Below are 20326 nucleotides of genomic sequence, written 5' to 3' on the forward strand. Positions count from 1 at the left end.
GTTTAGATTAGTTTGGGACGTGTTCGTTGGTTGTTTTGTTTATTGTTTTGGCCTGGGTCACTCCCGAAGTCCTGTGCACCTGCTGTGTTGTGAAGTGTTGTGAAGTGTCCGTGTGTGGTGAATAAAATATTTTAAAAATACAAAGAAAGACCCCTTTGTTACTTGTGTTCCCTATTCCCATTCCCTGTTTGTCTTGCCCTCCCCTTTATTATTATATAAAGAACTAGGGACCAGGTGGGCGTGGACTTTAATACTTGTCATGAACAACATACCCTTCTTCACCTTTACAGGAGTAACAATAAACCACTATAGCTCAATAATGAAAATTCATGGGTATTTCATAGTATTTTAATCTGGCTACCTGTAGCTGCCTATCGCCTGGCTACTGTATTTATTAATGCTGAATAGAGTTCCACAAAGTCTAATAATTGCACCTAAAATGTTTCTGTTAATTTCTATAAAACACTAACTGCTAAAAGCTATATATAAAACAATTTATCAAAGGTATAATCATTTCTTTACTTCTTAAGTTATATATATAATCATGTCTTATAACCAAGGTATTTTAACCCATTTATTCCCATTGAACTTTGTAAAATATCAGTCTCACAAAACACTTCTGTTTGCCGCCCCAGACAGCTCACAGGACAGTTGTTCACCGTTTACCTTAGATAGCTGCCTCATACATTGACAACCCTTCTAATCCCTTTTTTACACTTATAAGTTCAAAAGAACACTAAAATACTTAATCAAACAAACATTATTCATGAATTAATAAAAAACATAACACGGGTGACAGTTTCCCCTGTACTAACTTGTAAACAAAGAGATGACAGGCTACTGCTTTTCCGTTCTTCGTCCAAATTCCCTCCTGAGGTACCCATGCTGCAGTCACAAAGCCATGGAGGACGGTCCTGGGGGTGCAGGATCAAGCAGGCAGACGTGCAGACACGAGAGAGGTGACACGCTCAAATCAAGAGGGCGATCAGGACACACTCACCAGCCTGGCTTTCGGGAGAATCACACATGCAAAACCACACAGCAGGAGAATCAGGCACTCGGGGAAAAGCAGGGAGAATGAAAGCGTGGAGGTTGTCAGCGTTGGCTTAATGGTTGCATAGAAGCATAGAACATATGCGCTTCTAATTGGAAGATTGATGGTTTGAATCTCTGCGCAGCAAGGGACCTCGAGGTACCCTGAGCGAGGTACGTACTATTCCCTGGGTGCTAAATAATAGCTGCCTACTACTATGCAGGGACGGATTACGGACCGGGCCAGCGGGGCCGCTGCCCAGGGGCCCTTGGGGTGCAGGGGGCCCATGGGGCCCCTAGCCCAAAACAATTTGCAATGCTTATCAACAATGTATTTTCGTTTGTCTATTTTAGAGGGCCTACATTCTTTGATCCTCTGCCTACAAGGGCCCCTGACCCTATAGGGCCTCTGATGGAAACATGGAGGGAGGGCGTTTGGCTGCCAAGGGCCCTTGAATTGTGGTGGTGGTGGTGGTGGTGGTGGGGGGGCTCGTGAACGTTTTACCCAGGGGCCCACACAACCCATAATCCGTCCCTGCTACTATGCCCCATATGGGTTAAATGCAGAGGACACATTTCATTGGTGTGCTGTGGTGTGTCGACATTGACGATTAATCACTTTCACTTCACTATATTCCAGAGCGGGGGTCAACTCCGGTCCTGAAGTGATAACTTTCCAGTAGGTTTTCTGTTCCATTTGGCTTCTGATGAGCCACAGCTGTTCCTGATATTTACCTGAGAACAGGTGTGGCTCATCAGAAGCCGAGTATGATAGAAAACCTACTGGATGGTAGCTCTCCAGGACTGGAGTTGGAGACCCCCTGTTCCAGAGCATGTGAGCGGGGTGGAACGGTAAGAATTTCTGCTCCTCGCTCACGAGGCTGTTTGCTCCGCCCGTTCCTCCGCTCTAATTCGCACTAAGCCGCTCCGCTCAACACCGCTCCTCGCTCCACTAAAATTTCCTCCCTAAAATTTAAAAAAGGGACTAATAATCTGCATGCCTAACAAATGTCACCTTAAACCGAAGCCTTATGTCATAAAGAAATATGAGCAACGGCATAATTGCCACTCAGAACAGAAAATATTTATTTTTAAACAGCATATAGGCAACAACGGACAGGTTTGGCAATGGCATTCCACACAAAAATAGGCTTAAAAATAAAGGAATCAGTGGGCTTAAGCTTAAAGAATATACAGCCTAAGCATCCACGTTTTAAATTCCTCAATTTTTTCTATTGATCCTGCTGCTGCGTCTCTCTATAAAATAATATTTCACTGACAGCGTCACGTAAAATTAAAAAATCCGATTAGACCTACTTTGAATGATAAAACTAATTTATTTGATAACCAATATTTACTTTATAGGCTTTTATACTTTTATTTACTTTATAGACTTGATATGCTACAACCATATAAAACTTGCTCACGTTTTGCTCTGGCTTCCGCCTGTTCGCGTAGCACACTCTCATGTTTCTGAGAAAAGTGATTGCAAAGTGAATCTTTACTCACTGAAACAGTTTCACCACATTGTTGTTCTTGCTCTACATTATTGTCATCTATACGTTTGATAGGAGTACTACACTTTTATGCAGAGTGCGAATTACCCCTCCATAATTGGGGGGTACTGCCTTCATAACACTTCTATGACCACAGTTGCGACTGGCCCATAGGGGGCGCTCGGGCGCCGCCCTCCCAGATGTGGCGGGAATATAAAATATATATATATATATATGTTTAACATATAATGTTAATAATCTAATATATGTTTGACAAAACAGTATCTGGGCTATCAGATGAAGCTTCTAAAATAATAGAAGTAATGTGATAGTAATGTGTTTTTCAGAGCATAACGTTAGATCTTCTTATGCATTAACATTAACCTAATAACAAACCACACAGGCTAAGTGGCGAAATAATTTCAGAAAGGCACACTTTATTCATGATAAAATGAGAATGAAAACATAGAGAGTTAATCCATCCATCCATTGTCCAACCCGCTTATCCTACTGGGTCGTGGGGGGTCCGGAGCCTATCCCGGAAGCAATGGGCACGAGGCAGGAAACAACCCTGGATGGGGGCCCTTGGGGGGCCAGCCCATCGCAGGGCACACTCACACACCATTCACTCACACATGCACACCTAAGGGCAATTTAGCAACCCCAATTAGCCTCAGCATGTCTTTGGACTGTGGGGGGAAAATTCTTTTTATATCTGCTACTATGACAAAAAAAAATCCCAGTTATCTATCAAGTGCTGCTTCATTATTCCATCCTCTTTGTGCAATGTACTGATGTACAGTACTGTCAGCAAAACAGCATGATACTACCACCACCATGCTTGACCGTTGGTTCAGTGTTATAAAAAAAAATCACTCTATGGGACTTCGGGGGCTCTGTACAAACGCATTCTAGCTGATCATTTTCTATTAAGTAAATAATACAGAGAATGAGGTGATTGTTAAGTAAATATAACATGTACCCCTACACCTGCCTTTAACAATTATTCAGTAACGTTATAAGAATATAAATTTACAAACGATCTTATCTAGCTCTGATTTAAAGGAACCCAGGGTTTTAGCTTCCGCTACACTAGCAGGAAGACTATTCCATGCTCTAACAACACGCTGTGTAAAGAAGTGCTTCCTCAAATTTGTTTTAAAATGTTCTCCCGCTAATTTCCACTTATGGCCACGAGTTCTAGTATTTAAACTAATACTGAAATAGCCATTTGGCTAAACAGCATCCAGACCCGTTAGAATCTTATAGACGTCATGTTTTCGGTAGTATTCATCACGACGGTGTCAAGTCATTTTCAGGATAGTCTGAAGCGATATTTCACGTTCCGTATCTTCTACGGTCCATGGCTTGTGACTCCTGACCTCCCCAACATGGCGGCCGTGCATACGCACATTTAGCCGCACACGCGGTATCTACGGACATGATGACAGAATGACGCAAATTTCTGGGGCCGGAGTTAGGGTCACGTGACGCTGTTTCGTCGGGAGGCCAGTCGGTTTGCCAGCTTGTAAACGTGCAATTAACCGTTTTGCTTCGCGGGGTCGCCCTTTTTAGGAATTAATCATGTCTCTGGAAGTGGAATCAGCAGAGTAAGCTAAACGGACTCTTTTTATTTATTTTTTGAGTAGGAGCGTTTAAATGCTGCCTTGAGCACAATTGCGTAGCCTCTCGCTGCATTACTTTTAGCTGGTTAGTTCAACTGAGGCCTGTTAGGCATCCTGACTATTTTCACCTGCCGGTTACCCAGAATGTTACTAATTACTAATTTCAAAGGTTATTCAACATATCTGCACTGAACGAGATTCATTTGAGCTTTTCTGCGTTAATGAAGTTGTTTTATTGAAATGATGATTTGCAGGGAGTTTACAAACAGCTAGGTCGATGTTTACAAACAGGTGAATGGTTAGGCTAAACTAGTTACGATCGTATTCGAAAAAATGCTTATGACAAGGTTAAACAAACCTTTGCATGTGATTCAGTCATTTCCCCAAATGTCCTTTATGCGGTCGCGTTACGATCCCATCTGTAAATACGTGTTACGTTTTAGTGGTAGCTCTTCGTAACGAATAACACACATTCTGTAAATGCGTACGAGTTGGTTTCCTCGAAAGCGTACTGGCCCTCGAATTATCCTCAGTGACCTTTTTTGTTGCATTCTTATTTTTTTTTATGTAAGCTGACATTTTTGTTTATTTTAGCTGACGTTAACTCTCAACTTACATCAATGCATATTAACAGATTGTCCAGTACAGGCTTGCGGTGAGCCTGGAGTCTGACGAGGGTAGCATAGGGCACAGGACATCTTACCGTACATGGTTATGGGGGACTGTAGCAACTCTGACTTGATCCACCACTCCTTTTACCGTTAAGCTTTACGGGGAATATCTTGCTTAGATTGAAATGTAGGCTTCTAGCTTTAACCTTAAAAACTGTATCTGTTTAGTATGTGTTTTTTTGTAATGGCTTATTGAACTGTTTATGATGATCAGGGGTGCATGCACCCAAAGCCCCCCCCCTCCACTGTGGGGCTGTCGAGACGTATTTTAACGTACATGATTGGTGTTGCAGTGTGATCCGGTTGATCATGCAATACCTGAAGGAGAACAGTCTGCAGCGCACCCTGGCCACACTGCAGGAGGAGACCACCATCTCCCTGAACACGGTGGACAGCATTGAGAGCTTCGTGGCTGACATCAACAGCGGCCACTGGGACACAGTCCTGCAGGCCATCCAGTCCCTGAAACTTCCTGACAAGACCCTCATCGACCTTTATGAGCAGGTGACGCCTGGGCTTTCCTGATGTCTAACGTTCAGTGATTGGAACTCAAGTTACATTTGTATATTGAAATCCATACTGTACCTTCTCTGCATACTGTACCTTCTCTGCATACTGTACCTTCTTATTCTGTCGCTTTGGACAAAAGTGTCTAAGTTAAAGAAATACATATATTTTAATATTGAAGTATGACATGCCTATTATATATATATATGTACATACACACACACACACGCACACACACACACACACACGTGCATTGTGGGTGTTAACAATGAATGAATGAAGAGTCAGGGTGCCTGGTGTCCTTGGGGCATCCCTGTGTGGTGTCCCTGCTCTAGCACCCCCCTCCTGCTCTGTCACACCCATCCAATTGTCCCCTGCAGGTGGTGCTGGAGTTGATTGAGCTGCGCGAGCTGGGGGCTGCGCGTTCCCTCCTACGGCAGACAGACCCCATGATCATGCTGAAGCAGACCCAGCCGGAGCGCTACATCCACCTGGAGAACCTGCTGGCCCGGTCTTACTTCGACCCGCGGGAGGTGGGTGTCTTGCAGATAAATGTCATGCGTGTGTTGACCTGTGCGTGTGTAAATGTCATGCGTGTGCTGATGTAGGATTGCTGCTTTATATGATTAACCAAATCAGGAGGCCCAGAGCTGTCTTTGTCCCACAAAGTCTGTCTCTTCTCGGTCTGCAGTGGGTTTGAGTCTGTCTACCATAACTAAACCATTTTGTATTGTGATGAGAGCTGAGGTGGGATGGTATGTCATCTGTACCTAGATTGTAATAGATAATAAATCATAGAGTGGGGAGTTTTGCTGAATACAGACACTCTACTTACAAACTTTCAACCTACGACCTATCAGACATACGAAGGAAGGCGACTGTAAGTCCACATTGTGTTCATTGGGCTCCCGTTTCCTGTCCGCAACATAATTTTTAATTTATTTTTTGTCTGCGTGCCAATTCCGCCTAGTACGACTTCTGGCCGCTACTCCCGCCGCGCAGTAGCGTGCGTACTCCCAGCATCCCAGCTCTTTGTACTTGCGTATACCATTAAAATGATGTTGAATAACGACTTACGAACATTTCAAGTTACGAACGGCTTCAATTCATTCTGTACATTCTGTGCATACTTACGAACGGCTGTAACTCGTTCGTAAGTGGAGGAGCGTCTGTATGTCGTTTGGTGTGTGGAGCCCTGATCTGTGTCTCCACACATGGGTTTTGTGAATCGTTAGCCCCACGACCATTTGGCTCTCCTGTGGTCCAATAGGCGTATCCAGACGGGAGCAGCAAGGAGAAACGGCGAGCCGCCATTGCCCAGGCCTTGGCGGGCGAGGTCAGCGTGGTCCCGCCTTCCCGTCTCATGGCCCTGCTTGGCCAGGTCAGCTGCCGCCTCGTGGGATTTAGAGAATTCCCAAATATCTTATATCTACATTCTAGGTTAATTACTCTCTTTTGTTTAATCCTTGAAATGATTCATAATTGTAACTGTAAAATAACTTCAAAATTTAAATATAATTTGTCTTTTTAAGTTTGATTTAAAATCTTGATTTTTTATAGTGGATTTTTGTGTTGTGAATTTCCATGTTGAATTAAAAAATCCTCAAAGTTTAAGCTAAATCAAAGTTTAAGCTAAAATGATTTTTTTTTTTTTTTTTACAGTTTTAAGAATAAAGTTGAAGGGAATGCTGTTAATGTTTGTCTTTATCTGGTAATACAGTAGACAAAAAATCACTTTGGTTCTGTATTCACACCCGGCAGTGTGAGAGATTCTGCCCTAATCGCAACTAAGGTGTTGACATGTCTAATTTCACTGAGGTATCTGCTGCCCCCTACAGGATGGCAGAATGTACTGCTATTAGCTAATGCAGAATGATTTTTACAATGACAGTCACTGAAGTGGCAACAACACCAGGGTCTCCTCCCCCCGGGGACGACCATTGACTTATTCAGGGGCAAGGCTGCTGTGAAGGATGTGGAGGAGGAGCGCTTCCCTACCCAGCTCAGCCGTCACATAAAGGTGCGCCTCCCCCCGCTTGCTCCCCAACCAATCGGCTCCACGATTCGTTTCTCTGCGTGGTTTGTGAATCACGTAATTGGTCAGTTGCATGGTGTCTGATCACATGATGTAGTTTGAGTCAGCGTGATCTTGCTCTTCGGACAGTTTGGACAAAAGTCGCACGTGGAATGCGCAAGGTTCTCCCCCGACGGTCAGTACCTAGTCACTGGCTCTGTGGATGGCTTCATCGAGGTCTGGAACTTCACCACTGGCAAAATCCGAAAGGTACGTCAGCGGCCCCTTTGAAAACCCGCCTTGTTTGAGACTCCCCCAGCTGGGTATCGTTTTGCAGATATATGTTCTAGGTGGCGCTTTCTGGCGTTCCTTGAGTGAGTCGTCTTGTCAGAATTCTTTCGCTAATGCTCACTGTAGTTGGTGGCCCGGTGAAAAGAGCTTCCCCATGTCTGTGGCAGGATCTGAAGTACCAGGCGCAGGACAACTTCATGATGATGGATGACGCAGTGCTGTGCATGGCGTTCAGCCGCGACACGGAGATGCTGGCTACAGGGGCTCAGGATGGCAAGATAAAGGTCTGTCTCATCATTCTGTGAGGCGTCTTGTGGAGTGGAATGGAGTGGAGTGGAATGGAGTGGAGTGGAATGGAGTAGAGTGGAATGGGATGGAATACCTTTATTATCGTAGACAATGGAATTCGGTATGCTCCTCCAATAAATAAAATTTAAAAGATGAGACATGCATACAAAAAATATAAACTTATGTATTGAGAATTTTACAAGGGTAAAAGACTAGATGAGGAGTAAAATGCAAGGAGACAAGACCATGAGGTAATATGCCATTGAGTCAACAGTAACAGCAGGTGAGAGAACCTGAAACTGCACAAGACAGTGGCACAATGGCTGGTTTACGCTTGATTTTTTTGAAATGCGTCTCGGGTGATGAGATCACAAGTGGACAGCTGAGACGTGCGACGTTTACACCTGTGTCTCATGTCTCTCTGGCACGTCCAGCCGACCACTTGCGTTCAGGTTTCATGACCGCCGATGTCACTTTCGCTGGAAGGTAAATTGGCCCTGCACACGTTTTTTTTAATGTCGGTGTCTCTCACCCGATAAGCCGCAGATTTGTTTCGCGCGTGCTAGCTAAGAAAACAAAAACAAGCATCTGGTTTCACTTGCACTCTAACCAGCAATGCGTCTTCCCGTTCTTTCGAGCGTATTATCATGTAACATCCTTGTTGGAGACTCCTTCCATTTACAATACTAAAGATGTGGTCATATGCGTCCCAGACCAAGCTTGGCGAGTGGTTCGGGTGATCGGATCACTGTGCGTCTTGGTGGTGGAACACACTTGTGTTTTGCATTGCCCACTTGTGATCCGATCACCCGAGACGCATCATAATACCGTGTGTGAACAGGGCCGATTTGACGTGGCAGTGTGATATGGACAGTACACCAAACAAGACTGATTATTGCTGCTGGTCATTCTTGAGTAATGGACCTGCACAGCTCTGTACTGTCTGCTTGATGGCAAGAGAGTAAACAAACGGTTGTAGGGGGGGTGTGGTCTTTAACGATAAACTGCTTCCTGATATGCGAGTTTCTTACCACTTTACCGGCCAAATGTATGGAATCTTGTTCCTGCGTGAGGCGGAAACTGGTTTGCTCACCCTGACCTCATACATTGTTTTAATTTTTTATTTTTTTTGGTTCGCAGTTCTTACCCCAGTCTGAAGTTTTATTTTGCTGTTGGAGGACTGTCATTGAGCATGTGTTTTTATGGTTTTGGATTGACCTAATTTGTTTACATGCTCTTGCTACCGTTAAATTGGTCTCTGATAGCAGATAAAGGTGTCTTATGCGATCGCTCGGTGCTCTCTTAGGTGTGGAAGATCCAGAGTGGGCAGTGCCTGCGCAGGTTCGAGCGCGCACACAGCAAAGGCGTCACCTGCATCAACTTCTGCAAGGACAGCGGTCAGATCCTCAGTGCCTCCTTCGACCAAACCATCAGGTATGATCTTTGTGGACCTCAGACCATTGACAGGCACCTGTGATGTGAAATGTGTGCCAGTACCTCCAAATGAAGATAGTGGGTTTGACGTTTTGGTCATGATTGAGTGCCTTAGCTCTCAGAAAAAATGCTTTAGGGACAGTGTATTTTGTGTTGTATAATGCCCATAGTGTTTTTATCTCATTTTTCAACTGCTATTCACTGAGCTAACCACCAGGGGGCGCCTATTCCACGGAAAATCATGCACAAGCCATGGGTAGAGTCACGGATAAGAATGCCAGTTAATCACAAGGCATATACTTGTACTGGCCACACACACAATCACAAACTAGGGGCAATTTAGAGATTCCAGTTATCGTAACCTCCCACAATACAAAGATATTATCTGTAGATATGCCTAAGATGCTTTTAATATGAAAGTTATCATGGATCTGGTAGTCTTGCAGAGATCTGAGTACTTTACATGTTTCCAAGCGTAACATTGATTTGGGTGGACATTTCCTTCTGTCGGAATGGCCAGGATCCACGGGCTGAAGTCGGGAAAGACTCTGAAGGAGTTCCGTGGCCACTCTTCGTTCGTGAACGAGGCGTCGTTCACGCAGGATGGACATTACGTCGTCAGCGCTTCCTCTGACGGCACAGTGAAGGTACTGCCCTCGTGATGTGCCTCCGTATTGCTGAACAATCCCGATTCTGTACGGAAAGGACGTCTTTTTTTCTCTATTGGATGTCCAGTTGAGATTAAGCATGAATAGTGTGACTTAAAGGCTTGTTCTGCCCCCAGATCTGGAACATGAAGACCACAGAATGCAGCAACACCTTCAAGTCCTTGGGTACGGCGGCTGGCGTTGACATCACGGTCAACAACGTGATCCTTCTGCCCAAGAACCCTGAGCACTTTGTGGTGTGCAACCGCTCCAACACCGTCGTCATCATGAACATGCAGGGCCAGGTGAGGACCAGTGGAACTGGATCCATTGAGGTGGATCTCAACCTTTTCCGGGCGTCCCAGTGTGCAGACAAGGCTGCCTTGATCCTGCTACTGTAAAAAACTGAACACAGTGGCGCTGGAGTGCTGTAATGGTGACTTGGTGCTGTAATGGTGACTTGGTGCTGTAATGGTGACCTGGTGCTGTAATGGTGACCTGGTGCTGTAATGGTGACCTGGTGCTGTAATGGTGACTTGGTGGCATCCTGATTTTGTTCGACGCTGTTCCAGATCGTGAGGAGCTTCAGCTCCGGTAAGAGAGAAGGTGGCGACTTCGTCTGCTGCACACTCTCACCCCGGGGAGAGTGGATCTACTGCGTGGGAGAGGATTTTGTGCTCTACTGCTTCAGTACAGTCACTGGAAAACTGGAGAGAACCCTGACCGTAAGCCTTTGTTTTTGCCTTAATGGGTCCTGATTAGCAATAAGCCTTTTTAAAATTTGATTTCCATTTTGAGCTCATCACTTTATTGCATTAATTGATTGCTTAATGTTTTTAAGTTGGTTAATGACTCACTGCATTACTCTCTAAGTGAAATATTATTCCCTATTAGTAGTAATGTTCAAAGATATTTGCTAGTAGAGCTTTAACACCAGTAGCAAAACAAACCAAAGTGGCTGGCTCTGACACAACAGATTGATTTACGCGTTTTAGTGGGGACTGTGCGTACCCCAGTTGTCGTATCATACCGGCGCTGCCAGTGGAGGCTGTTTGTAATCGCACGCGCTTGGTAGCGTGCTGCGTGACGACAGTGCACGCCCTGTTGTGAGTGTTGTTTGCACACCCGTAGATTCACGAGAAGGATGTGATCGGCATCGCTCACCACCCACATCAGAATCTGATCGGCACCTACAGTGAGGATGGACTGCTCAAGCTCTGGAAGCCTTAACTTTTGAGACTTTTTTTTTATTTTTTATTTTTTTTGGACAGGGCAAAATTTGTGGGGGGGTAGGTCTGAAGTTAAATTGTAGTGTTTAAGTCATGACTTTTAAAAAGGAAAATGTACAGGGTTAGTCATACTTGTTTCTTATTGGACTGAATTTCTTAGTTGATTTTCTGTGTTTCTTACAGAACAAGGTTTTTTTTTTCCTCAACCATGTATTTTCATTTATCGATTTGATTAAATCGTTTTCTTTTTAATCGTGATTTGCTGTATTGACCCTCTAACCTGGTATAATTTCTCAAGCAGGAACACGTGACTGAGTGATTCTGACATATCAGGCCACCAAATTTAGCAAGTCTGCTAAACAGCCAGCAAACAGGAAGTACAACACTATACAAGATGATGAAATGCTAGGTGCCGTCTTCTGTGTAACCCAGAGGGTATAAATCAGCGTTTGACTGTGCAGTTCACTGAATTCCGATTTACAACCCTTTGAATTGCACATGCACATTAAAAAAAATAAAATAAAATTGACTGAAGAACCACACCTAGTGACCTATGTAAAATATTATTGAAACCTTCAGAGTGCTGATTTGTTCACGTTGTGGCAGCGGCAGAACTAAAGTTTATAGTGACTATATTCCAAGACGATCACGAGGGTAAAAAAAAAAAAAAAAATCCTTATTTTGGTTACAAAATCATGCTAATCACATCTGTGTTATATACTCTTGAGGGACTGATTTATTTTTTTTTCCCCAAAGTGCAAGGCATATGGTGTTACGAGACACCTCAAATCCAAAACGAACTGCATGACTCGAAACATTTAAGGAATCATTGTGCTTAATGTAGAAATAGCATGAAAACAGTAGGCCCCGCTGTAGCTCAGCCAGTTGTCACACCATGTGACCCACAGTGCTCACTAATTTGCTAATATCGCACAGCTAAAATATTCCAATATTTAAGATGATTGAACTGTACAAGAGTACACAGATCTGTCATTGACACACAACGTACTTGAACTGCAAGGTCTGCTTCATAACAGACTTACTAGCAGCCTCTAGACCGGTGACAGCAAAAAAAACGACCAAGCCGGACTTCACTAAATATAAAAGGCTTCACACAGCTGGAGTTAAAGCACTGCATTCATTTAATGCTCAACTCCTGGGCCAAAGACCACCTTCAGTAACCTTTTTCACTACATGGTACAGGTGTTCACAACTGCACCACCTTTACCATGATTTAAAATTACATTTTGTTGCCTTAGGGTCATTCCCAAAAACTCGCTATCATGGCATATCCATTTTCTCAAATTTTTAAAATTACTTTGAAGACGGACTCGAACTATACAACTTAATCGTCTAAACAGTCGATTTTGCCTCTGTGGCCCTTAATCAGTTTTATTATATTACCATTTATTTCTGTAATAAAAGTAATCAGACTCAGAGCAAGAGTTATGAAGATAAGAAAATAAAGCTAGTGAAAATATATATCACCACACAAATTGTTTATTGTGGTTTATGTACAACAAAGTTTAAAGATTTAGAAACATCTAGTTTCAGGTTTTAATACCTTAAAACTTATGGCATTGAGAATTTTGGCTGCCTAATTAAGGAGTAGTTAAATATTAAGTCAGAGCAATGACAATTTTAGTAATTTAAAGGTAAGATGATGTCAAAATCTCTACATAAGAAAACCAACTTTGTTTTTTTCCCTCTTTAAAAAAAAAATAAAAAATCATGGGAATGACCCTTTAGCAAATGAAGTACATTTGCAACTTGACTGCCTCTCGCATAATCGACTATAATAATCGTAATGAAGAAACAACAGGGATTTCAATCTACTTAAGTGTTTTAGAATAGTTGCCAGTTTGGTCAGTTTAAAAAGAAAAAGCCCGTCATTTTTGAGTTTGACAAACTGCATCGAAGTTAATCTAAGCTCCCTGTATATAACTATGGATATACAGGACAGAGTCCCTGTACAAAACTGTTGGATACAACAAAACTGCACCAGTTCTTTCCTTGGTTTGGAAAACAAGATTAACATTTCAATGCTGAAAATCAACCGGCTTTAGAATCCGATGATACTGCCATTCTTTACATACCAGCACAACAGGCAAGGCTGACTCTCCTTCAAAGGTTGCTTGAATTCGTCAGTATCATATAAGCGTTTATTAATACTGTCTTTACGAAAGGAATCTAGCCATCTGAACAAAAGGTCTCTATGATGTCTGACACTGGACGCCTCCACCATAATGGAGGTCCTCGTCAAGGTCACGGAAGCGCTGCCGCGTTCTCGGTGGTACACAGTCCTCCAGGTTAGCGCAGATGTAAAGGTCGTCGTCCATGTTCTTGCTGTCATCTGGTTCCTCCTTGCCGCGGAGATTACATTCCAGTTCCTTAAGCTTGTTGGCCGGGAGGAAGTTTTCTGGCGGAAAGACAACCTGGAACACCGGGCGCACATGGCCGTTAGACGAGTCTCAGCATTTACCCACAAGCCACCCAAATTCTAGCCTCTGTAGCCTCCCTGCATTCATTGGGGGGGCGCTTAGATTTTTGATTGGACATTATTGGTCAGATTTTTGTTTTTTTCAGTGTCTAGCTGCAAGCATTTTTTTTTAGTAGTAATAACAACAAGACATGAGCACAAGGAGTCATTCTTTATGGCTCTCGGCTTTCAGCACAGTTTTCAGACACTCAGCTCCCTGTCCTCACTGCAGCTCCCTGTCCTCACTGCAGCTCCCTGTCCTCACTGCAGCTCGATGCATCTCTTACTCCAACCCCTCGGGCTGAGGCACACGTACCGAGAAGAGGACAATGAGGCGGCCTTTCTCAAACGGCCGTCGGTACAGCGGCATTCCCTCGTTAAGGACGCACTTCCTGTCGCCCGGTCTGATCAGTTCTCCTGTGGGCACAAATTACAGCAATAAACAGGGTGGCTTTTCAACCGAGACGCGGAACTAGATCGATGGCAAAAGTAATTGGATTACTTTGATTTAAACAAATGCAAATTACTTTGCTTTAAAATATTAAAATTGATCAAAATTGTCAGCAGCTCATTTATTTTGTATAACAGAGTGGCAACTTTCATTTATTTCAACTTGCATTAACATTTTCAGCCATTGAAATTCAGGTTTAATGTTACAAATCATATTACAGTGTCCATTTCCACAAAATGAACACAGTCCTGTGTGTTATGGATATACATTCTAACAGATCAAACTGAATTTAAAAGGGAAACAAGTAACGTTAAGTGACGTTAAGTGACGTCAGGCGAGAGGTGACACACTTACCAGGATGGGAGGTCAGGAGAAGCGTTCTACTATCCAAAGTACAAACCGGCTTCTTGAAGCCACATAGCGCCTCTACTAGCTGAAGCTCCATAGCCATCACCAGATTCTCTCCCTCTCTGTCAAAAACATATAGATTAACCATTAATGTAAGCAGCTATCATAAGAGTATACAACCAAAGTGAGTACACCACTGTCCGGTATCACTAAAACAGCAAGAAAACCTGTGCATTTAATAGATTTCACTTGTAGCCAAACCCCAACAATAATGAAATCAATTAATTTGACGAACAGAAATACTTGGCCAATTAAACAATAAAGAAATGTGCATGTTTAAAAACCAAAAACAATAAAATCAGGACACCCTTAATCAGGGACATTGGAGTCTCTTTTTTTAATATTTTGTATGTCCGCCTTTATTTTTGATGACTGATACGATGTTTGTTTTTAGGCATAAAATCAAATATCCTACACTAATTAAGAGATGATACAATCTGAAGTCATTTACTGTCTTTGTGATACTGGCCAGGGGTCATTTACTCAGTTTTGTTGTATACTGTACATAGATATAGAGATCAATCTGAAAACCCTGCCTCTCTTTACCTGGTGTAAACGGGATGGGCCTTCTGATCGAGCACGATAATGATGTCACCTGCTTCCAAGCCTGGCTCCTGATCCCCCTCTCCGTGAAAAACAATCTTCTGGCCGTCCTTCATTCCTATACCCCAAGCGCAAAAGGAGAACCATGGAAGGGCCTTAAATACTCACCGTTACTGACTGCAGCGAAACGCGTGCCCCAAACCAACAGAGAATCCGAGGGGAAAACACAGACTGTCACGAGGTTTGCAAAACGACTTCAGCGTAATCCTAAATCCCAGATCCCGCAAGTTGAAAGAATGAAGTTTTAATTCGCATTAACAGTCACAAGATCCATACTTGAGTCCTTAAATAATATAGGTTCTATTCTAAAAATGTCAGTAACGTGACTGTATATTGATCCTGAACTACAGGAGCTAAAGAAACTGCTTTTTGGTGATATTGCACTAATCCCAATCCTAATCCTATCCATTTAAGTGCTGACCCCCCCCCCCCAATGTTAGGAATGGGTGATAAATCAGCAGGGCCTGAGCCAACCGGGCTGGTCCTGAGCGCTGCCACTCCCCCGTACTGTAGCAGACTGTGTTCCCCTCCGTGCTGTATGATTGTACAACAGGAGTGATCGAGTCTGCGCTCTACAGGCTTCCAGCAGCTGCCAACTGTGTGAAGTGCATCATCTAAATTCCAAGAAGAACCACCTCCAAGCAGCTTCTGTGATAATGCATTTCCTATTTCCTGACTAGAATGGGCATCAATACTTAATCAGTCATGCCCTCAAAAGTGTTAATTCAGTGGTTGAATGTGCGGACGTTACAGCCAACATACAACCTCTTATATAGGATTATAAAAATATAAATAGAAAATTGAATGGAAAGGGAGGCCTTGTGCACAGAAGTATACACCAAAGTCTAAAGACTTCAAAAATGACACAAACACTGCATTATAAAAAGGAATCCAAACCTAAAAATGCACAAATAACTGCCGTGTTTTTAACGTGCATAAATGGTCTTGACCATCTGTTTTAATGTCTTATTCCTCTTTCAGTAGTAAATATTCAACTAAAGCCAACAGATAGACGAAACCTAGACAGAAAACTGAAAACTCACAAACTGACAGAATCACAAAAAATAAATGAATAATAAAAAAAAAATCTACAACCTGTTTTTCCAGACATTGTGTTTGTACACAAGCTCCTTTTCATGCTATCAACTGTGATACGGTGATTCACAGACAAATGCCAGCCAACATGAGCAACAGTTTTGTCTCTCTCTGGTTTGGCGAAGGCGAACTGATTTAGTGTTAATGGAAAACAAACTCGTCACATGGAGAATATGGCTTCTTTCCTGCATATTCCTGCTTATGTGACGGAGGAAACCAAACAGTCCAGCATTACCTGGGCATTTGAAGCCGGCATTTGTAGGTGCTGGCATTTCCATCCACAGGCAGCTGCTCTGCTTACGATGTCAACAGGGTCATAGGGCATCCATTATCAACATGTCAATCAGATCTCCCTTACAGAAACGTAAACACAAGTCCCCCTGCATCTCTCCACACACACACACACACACACACACACACACACACACACACAGTGAACGACTTTAAGTTAGCCTGGTTTGCAGCTTTAATCTCACGCTAAGCTGCACTGCTTTCTGGGTAATGGCTCGCAGGGAAGACGCGTCAGCCGTCTAACCTTTGTCGACGTGCACCTCCAGGATCTTCTTCTGGCGCAGGATCTTCCGGGCCCCGCAGGCCTTGCACTTGTCCTTGTGGCTGATGCGCTGGCCCTGGCCCTGGCAGCTGGAGCAGATGGTGGAGATCTGCTGCACGATGCCCAGCCCGAGCTGGTGGAGCCGCACCTGCAGCCCCGAGCCGCAGCAGGACGGACACGTCTCCAGAGCCCCTTTCCGGCCTCCCCGTCCTGACCACAGGGGCACCACCACATTCTTTAGCTCTCATATTCATTTACCAGAAAACAACACACATATCCCGAATAATAATAATAATTTCGTTGTTGTGCACTGTGTGCTGTGGCGTGTCAACAATGACCACTGATCACCAAATTCTAAAGTGTATTTGCCAAATATATATTTGAAATATTATGGGTGAGTGGCAAGGCAAGATGTTAACTAACCTAGCTATAATGTATCTAGTAGCTAATTCTTAGAAGGTATAAAGATTGTACCCATTATCTTTGTAACTGACCATTTCAAACCCTAAAGCAGGGAGGCAGTGAGACTTTCTGTCGCTCCTGTCAGGTCCACGGCACCCACCTTCACACCGGTCGCAGATGACGTTCCTCTGGAGGATCAGCTTCTTGGTGGCTCCGTTGTAAAGGTCCTCGAGGGACACCGTCAGCTGATTTACGATGTTCTTCCCTAAAGGTCAGCATAGATTCAGCAACACACCAAAGGGACAAGAAGCTAATCACAAACAACCCACAATGGGACACCTCAGGATTACACAGACAGCAGCACAAGTGCAGCTTTTTAAGAACATAAATTTACAAAACAAAATGAGAGGAGGCCACTCTGCCCATCAAGCTTCTTGGGGGAGAACTTAACTAATAGAGTTGTTAAAATCTTATCTAGCTCTTATTTAAAGGAACCCAAGGTTTTAGCTGGCACTACTCAAAGTGTTTTCTCAAATCCAGTTTAAAATGTTCTCCCGCTAATTTCCACCTAAGGCCATGAGTTCTTGTATTTGAACTAATGCTGAAGTAACTATTTGACTGAACTGCATATATATTTTTTTAAACTGAATCCATTTTTTGCATCAATTTTGCCTTTCTCCGTAGATGAATCTAAATCTCTACTGGGATGCTTTATTAGTACATTGTGCAATAGTGACAGTCACGGAATGTTCCATGATATTCACCTCTCTCCCGGTGCATTCTCCCTCCTCCTCCAAAGAACATGTCAAAGATGTCCATTGGGGAACCAAAAGCCCCACATCCTCCTGTGCCGCCCTCTTTGATGGCTTTCTCCCCTCCACGGTCATACACTTCTCTCTTCTGTTTATCTGACAGCACCTCATAAGCTTGAGAGATCTGTTTGAACTGCAGACAGTATATTTGATTTCAGGTCTTCCCAAAAAAAATTAATAAATCACATGACATTTCACAGTGTACCTCTAACAATGACTAAAAGATGCTACAGTATACAACAGCAGAGCTGTGACCGACATGCAAAGCCTGCAAGGACAATAATGGTTATTTTGAGGAAACACGTGATTGATCTATCCGCATTTTAAATGTTACGGAAAGAACACAAAGTAACAGTTCAGATTACTAGTACAACTGTGACCATCATTTAGCGTCAAGCAATAAACCACACAAATAAGAGACAAAGACAGAAAACACAGCAACACTGATTATTATATTCTCAGTGGCTGTGGCCAAATAGCTCTGCAGTTGTGATGTGGGATGAATCTCAATATCAAGAAAGCAAAGACCGTACTTGTGGTCTTGGCAAGACTGGTCTTGCTAACATGCCTTCCAAGAACAAGCTTGAGGCATGGTGCATCATGTGACTGGTCTCGTACAGCGAGGATACAACCAATACTGTATATCCTTGATATTTGGGGGGGGGGGAGGGGGGGGGGGGCGGGGGGAGCAAGATTAACATATGGGGATTTTTACAGTCCTCTCTCCTTATGTTCTTAGTATTAGAACTGGTCTTCAGCAATGGAAGATGATGTAAAACGGGTACATGAGAACACAAGTACGGTCAAGTATGCATACTGAGATTCACCTATGGACTGTAGCTTGGTAACAACAATAAGGGAATCATATGTATGTTCATCCAATCAGAGTCCAGGACAAAGAGCAACCAAATGTGATTGGTCACCCTTCCTTCCACTGATCACAGTTTTCCTTCAGCAACTACACTCACCTTCTCCCCTTCTGCTGGATTTTTGTCTGGATGGTACTTCAGTGCCAGTTTTCTGTAGGCCTTCTTCAGCTCTTCTGCGCTGGCATTGGGCTTGACCCCAAGCCTGTCATAAAACCCCGTTTCCTTCACCATTGTCCCCTCCGCAACCACAGCTGGATGAGCAGAGAACAATTCTGTTAACCACAGTCCATAACCTCGAGTACAATATTGTGCCTCACAGTGCATGTTATTTACATGTTGAAGGGCAAGACAGCCTGACCCCTCCTGTGAGCTATACTGGTAACATTCGGATCCATAATCATCGTTTTACCTTTCCCCCCTCCCAATTAACTGTACAGCATCCGGAACAGCGGACAAAGTAACACCCAAACAAATAGGCATTCAAAGATTGCACTCGTTGATTGGATTCTTTCATTCATTCTGATGAATATAAATGAAGCATCACACAAATGTTTTTAAACGATTCAGTGTTAACACGGATTATTTTAATGATCAGAGTGTTCACTCTGAAAGACCAAAACAAAGCAGAGAGGCCGAAATCAGCTATTCGATTAGTGTGTACTTCGCAAGGAAGTGAACACGTTTGTTTACAGCGAAATGAAACCGAGGAAACTTACTCCAGAAAAGTTTGTTAGGGAAGGAATAACTAACAAATTAGATTAACGTGGGCGGTCTTCGTCTAATTAGTAAAATGATCCACCGAAAACAAGGCAGACTGGGGACCGAGACTGTTTACCGAGAGTAACAGAGGAACCAGACTCTTTAGAATCCACAAATATAACTACAGGTGAAAAGAGGAAATTGACCAGTGTCTAATAAGCGACAAATAAGCCTGTAGTATTCACTCAAAATGTATATAACAAGGCCTTTTAACCACAGTTAAATTGCTTCCTGGTTTAAAATATTGTCAATATGCAATATTTTACTTTACAGCAAATGTAAAACATTTGTTTGCCTCATCCGAGTATTTCTAACGCTACTTTTTATATTTTTAAATAAAGATGACATAAATACAATGACTTCAATATATAGCTAGCTCGATAAACAGCACCAATTCTGCGTAACGAGGTAGGTTCTTCCTGACAGCTACTTAAGTCAAGTATTAGTTTAGTATTAGTTTAACATTTTTAAAGAAAACAAGAAACCCAAGAGTGAGAGATCTGCAATTTACCTGACAAAGAAGAATATGATACCCGCGATAACTTGCCGCCTCTTCGTCGAACCCGGCTTCCAGAATCTTCCTTTCAGTCCTTTTCGTCGAATCCAGATTTTCTATCCACCCAACACAAAGTGGTGACGTAACGAGCTTTCAGGCTGTCGC

General features: G+C 43.2%; 2 protein-coding genes across 2 annotated transcripts; one reads left to right on the forward strand and one right to left on the reverse strand.

The window, feature by feature from the left end:
• Positions 1-3981: 3981 nt before the first annotated feature.
• On the forward strand, positions 3982-11486 carry LOC111844211 (SMU1 DNA replication regulator and spliceosomal factor). The gene is made up of 12 exons (XM_023812485.2): positions 3982-4138; positions 5118-5328; positions 5712-5864; positions 6602-6712; positions 7223-7351; positions 7496-7615; positions 7804-7920; positions 9231-9358; positions 9879-10005; positions 10143-10310; positions 10578-10730; positions 11137-11486. The coding sequence occupies exons 1-12, from the start codon at positions 4113-4115 to the stop codon at positions 11233-11235; spliced, it is 1542 nt and encodes a 513-aa protein (XP_023668253.1). The 5' UTR covers positions 3982-4112; the 3' UTR covers positions 11236-11486.
• A 461-nt stretch (positions 11487-11947) lies between these two features.
• On the reverse strand, positions 11948-20316 carry dnaja1 (DnaJ heat shock protein family (Hsp40) member A1). The gene is made up of 9 exons (XM_023812486.2): positions 20177-20316; positions 19006-19157; positions 17990-18170; positions 17386-17490; positions 16806-17033; positions 15119-15233; positions 14519-14634; positions 14030-14130; positions 11948-13669 (listed from the first exon to the last, which is right to left on the reverse strand). The coding sequence occupies exons 2-9, from the start codon at positions 19135-19137 to the stop codon at positions 13448-13450; spliced, it is 1200 nt and encodes a 399-aa protein (XP_023668254.2). The 5' UTR covers positions 19138-19157; positions 20177-20316; the 3' UTR covers positions 11948-13447.
• Between the last annotated feature and the right edge of the window lie 10 nt (positions 20317-20326).

This window comes from Paramormyrops kingsleyae, chromosome 25 (genome assembly GCF_048594095.1).
Source record: "Paramormyrops kingsleyae isolate MSU_618 chromosome 25, PKINGS_0.4, whole genome shotgun sequence".
Taxonomy (NCBI): Eukaryota; Metazoa; Chordata; class Actinopteri; order Osteoglossiformes; family Mormyridae; genus Paramormyrops; species Paramormyrops kingsleyae.

Bases quoted from the DNA above. Each gene is read 5' to 3' on its own strand.
- LOC111844211 (XM_023812485.2), top strand. From the start codon at position 4,113: ATGTCTCTGGAAGTGGAATCAGCAGA. The intron at 5,329-5,711 runs GTGACGCCTGGG...TGTCCCCTGCAG, and splicing joins TCATCGACCTTTATGAGCAG to GTGGTGCTGGAGTTGATTGA. The intron at 9,359-9,878 runs GTATGATCTTTG...CGGAATGGCCAG, and splicing joins TCCTTCGACCAAACCATCAG to GATCCACGGGCTGAAGTCGG.
- dnaja1 (XM_023812486.2), bottom strand. From the start codon at position 19,137: ATGGTGAAGGAAACGGGGTTTTATGACAGGCTTGGGGTCAAGCCCAAT. The intron at 14,131-14,518 runs GTAAGTGTGTCA...TTGTGCCCACAG, and splicing joins TCTCCTGACCTCCCATCCTG to GAGAACTGATCAGACCGGGC. The intron at 13,670-14,029 runs GTACGTGTGCCT...CCGGTGTTCCAG, and splicing joins GCCTCATTGTCCTCTTCTCG to GTTGTCTTTCCGCCAGAAAA.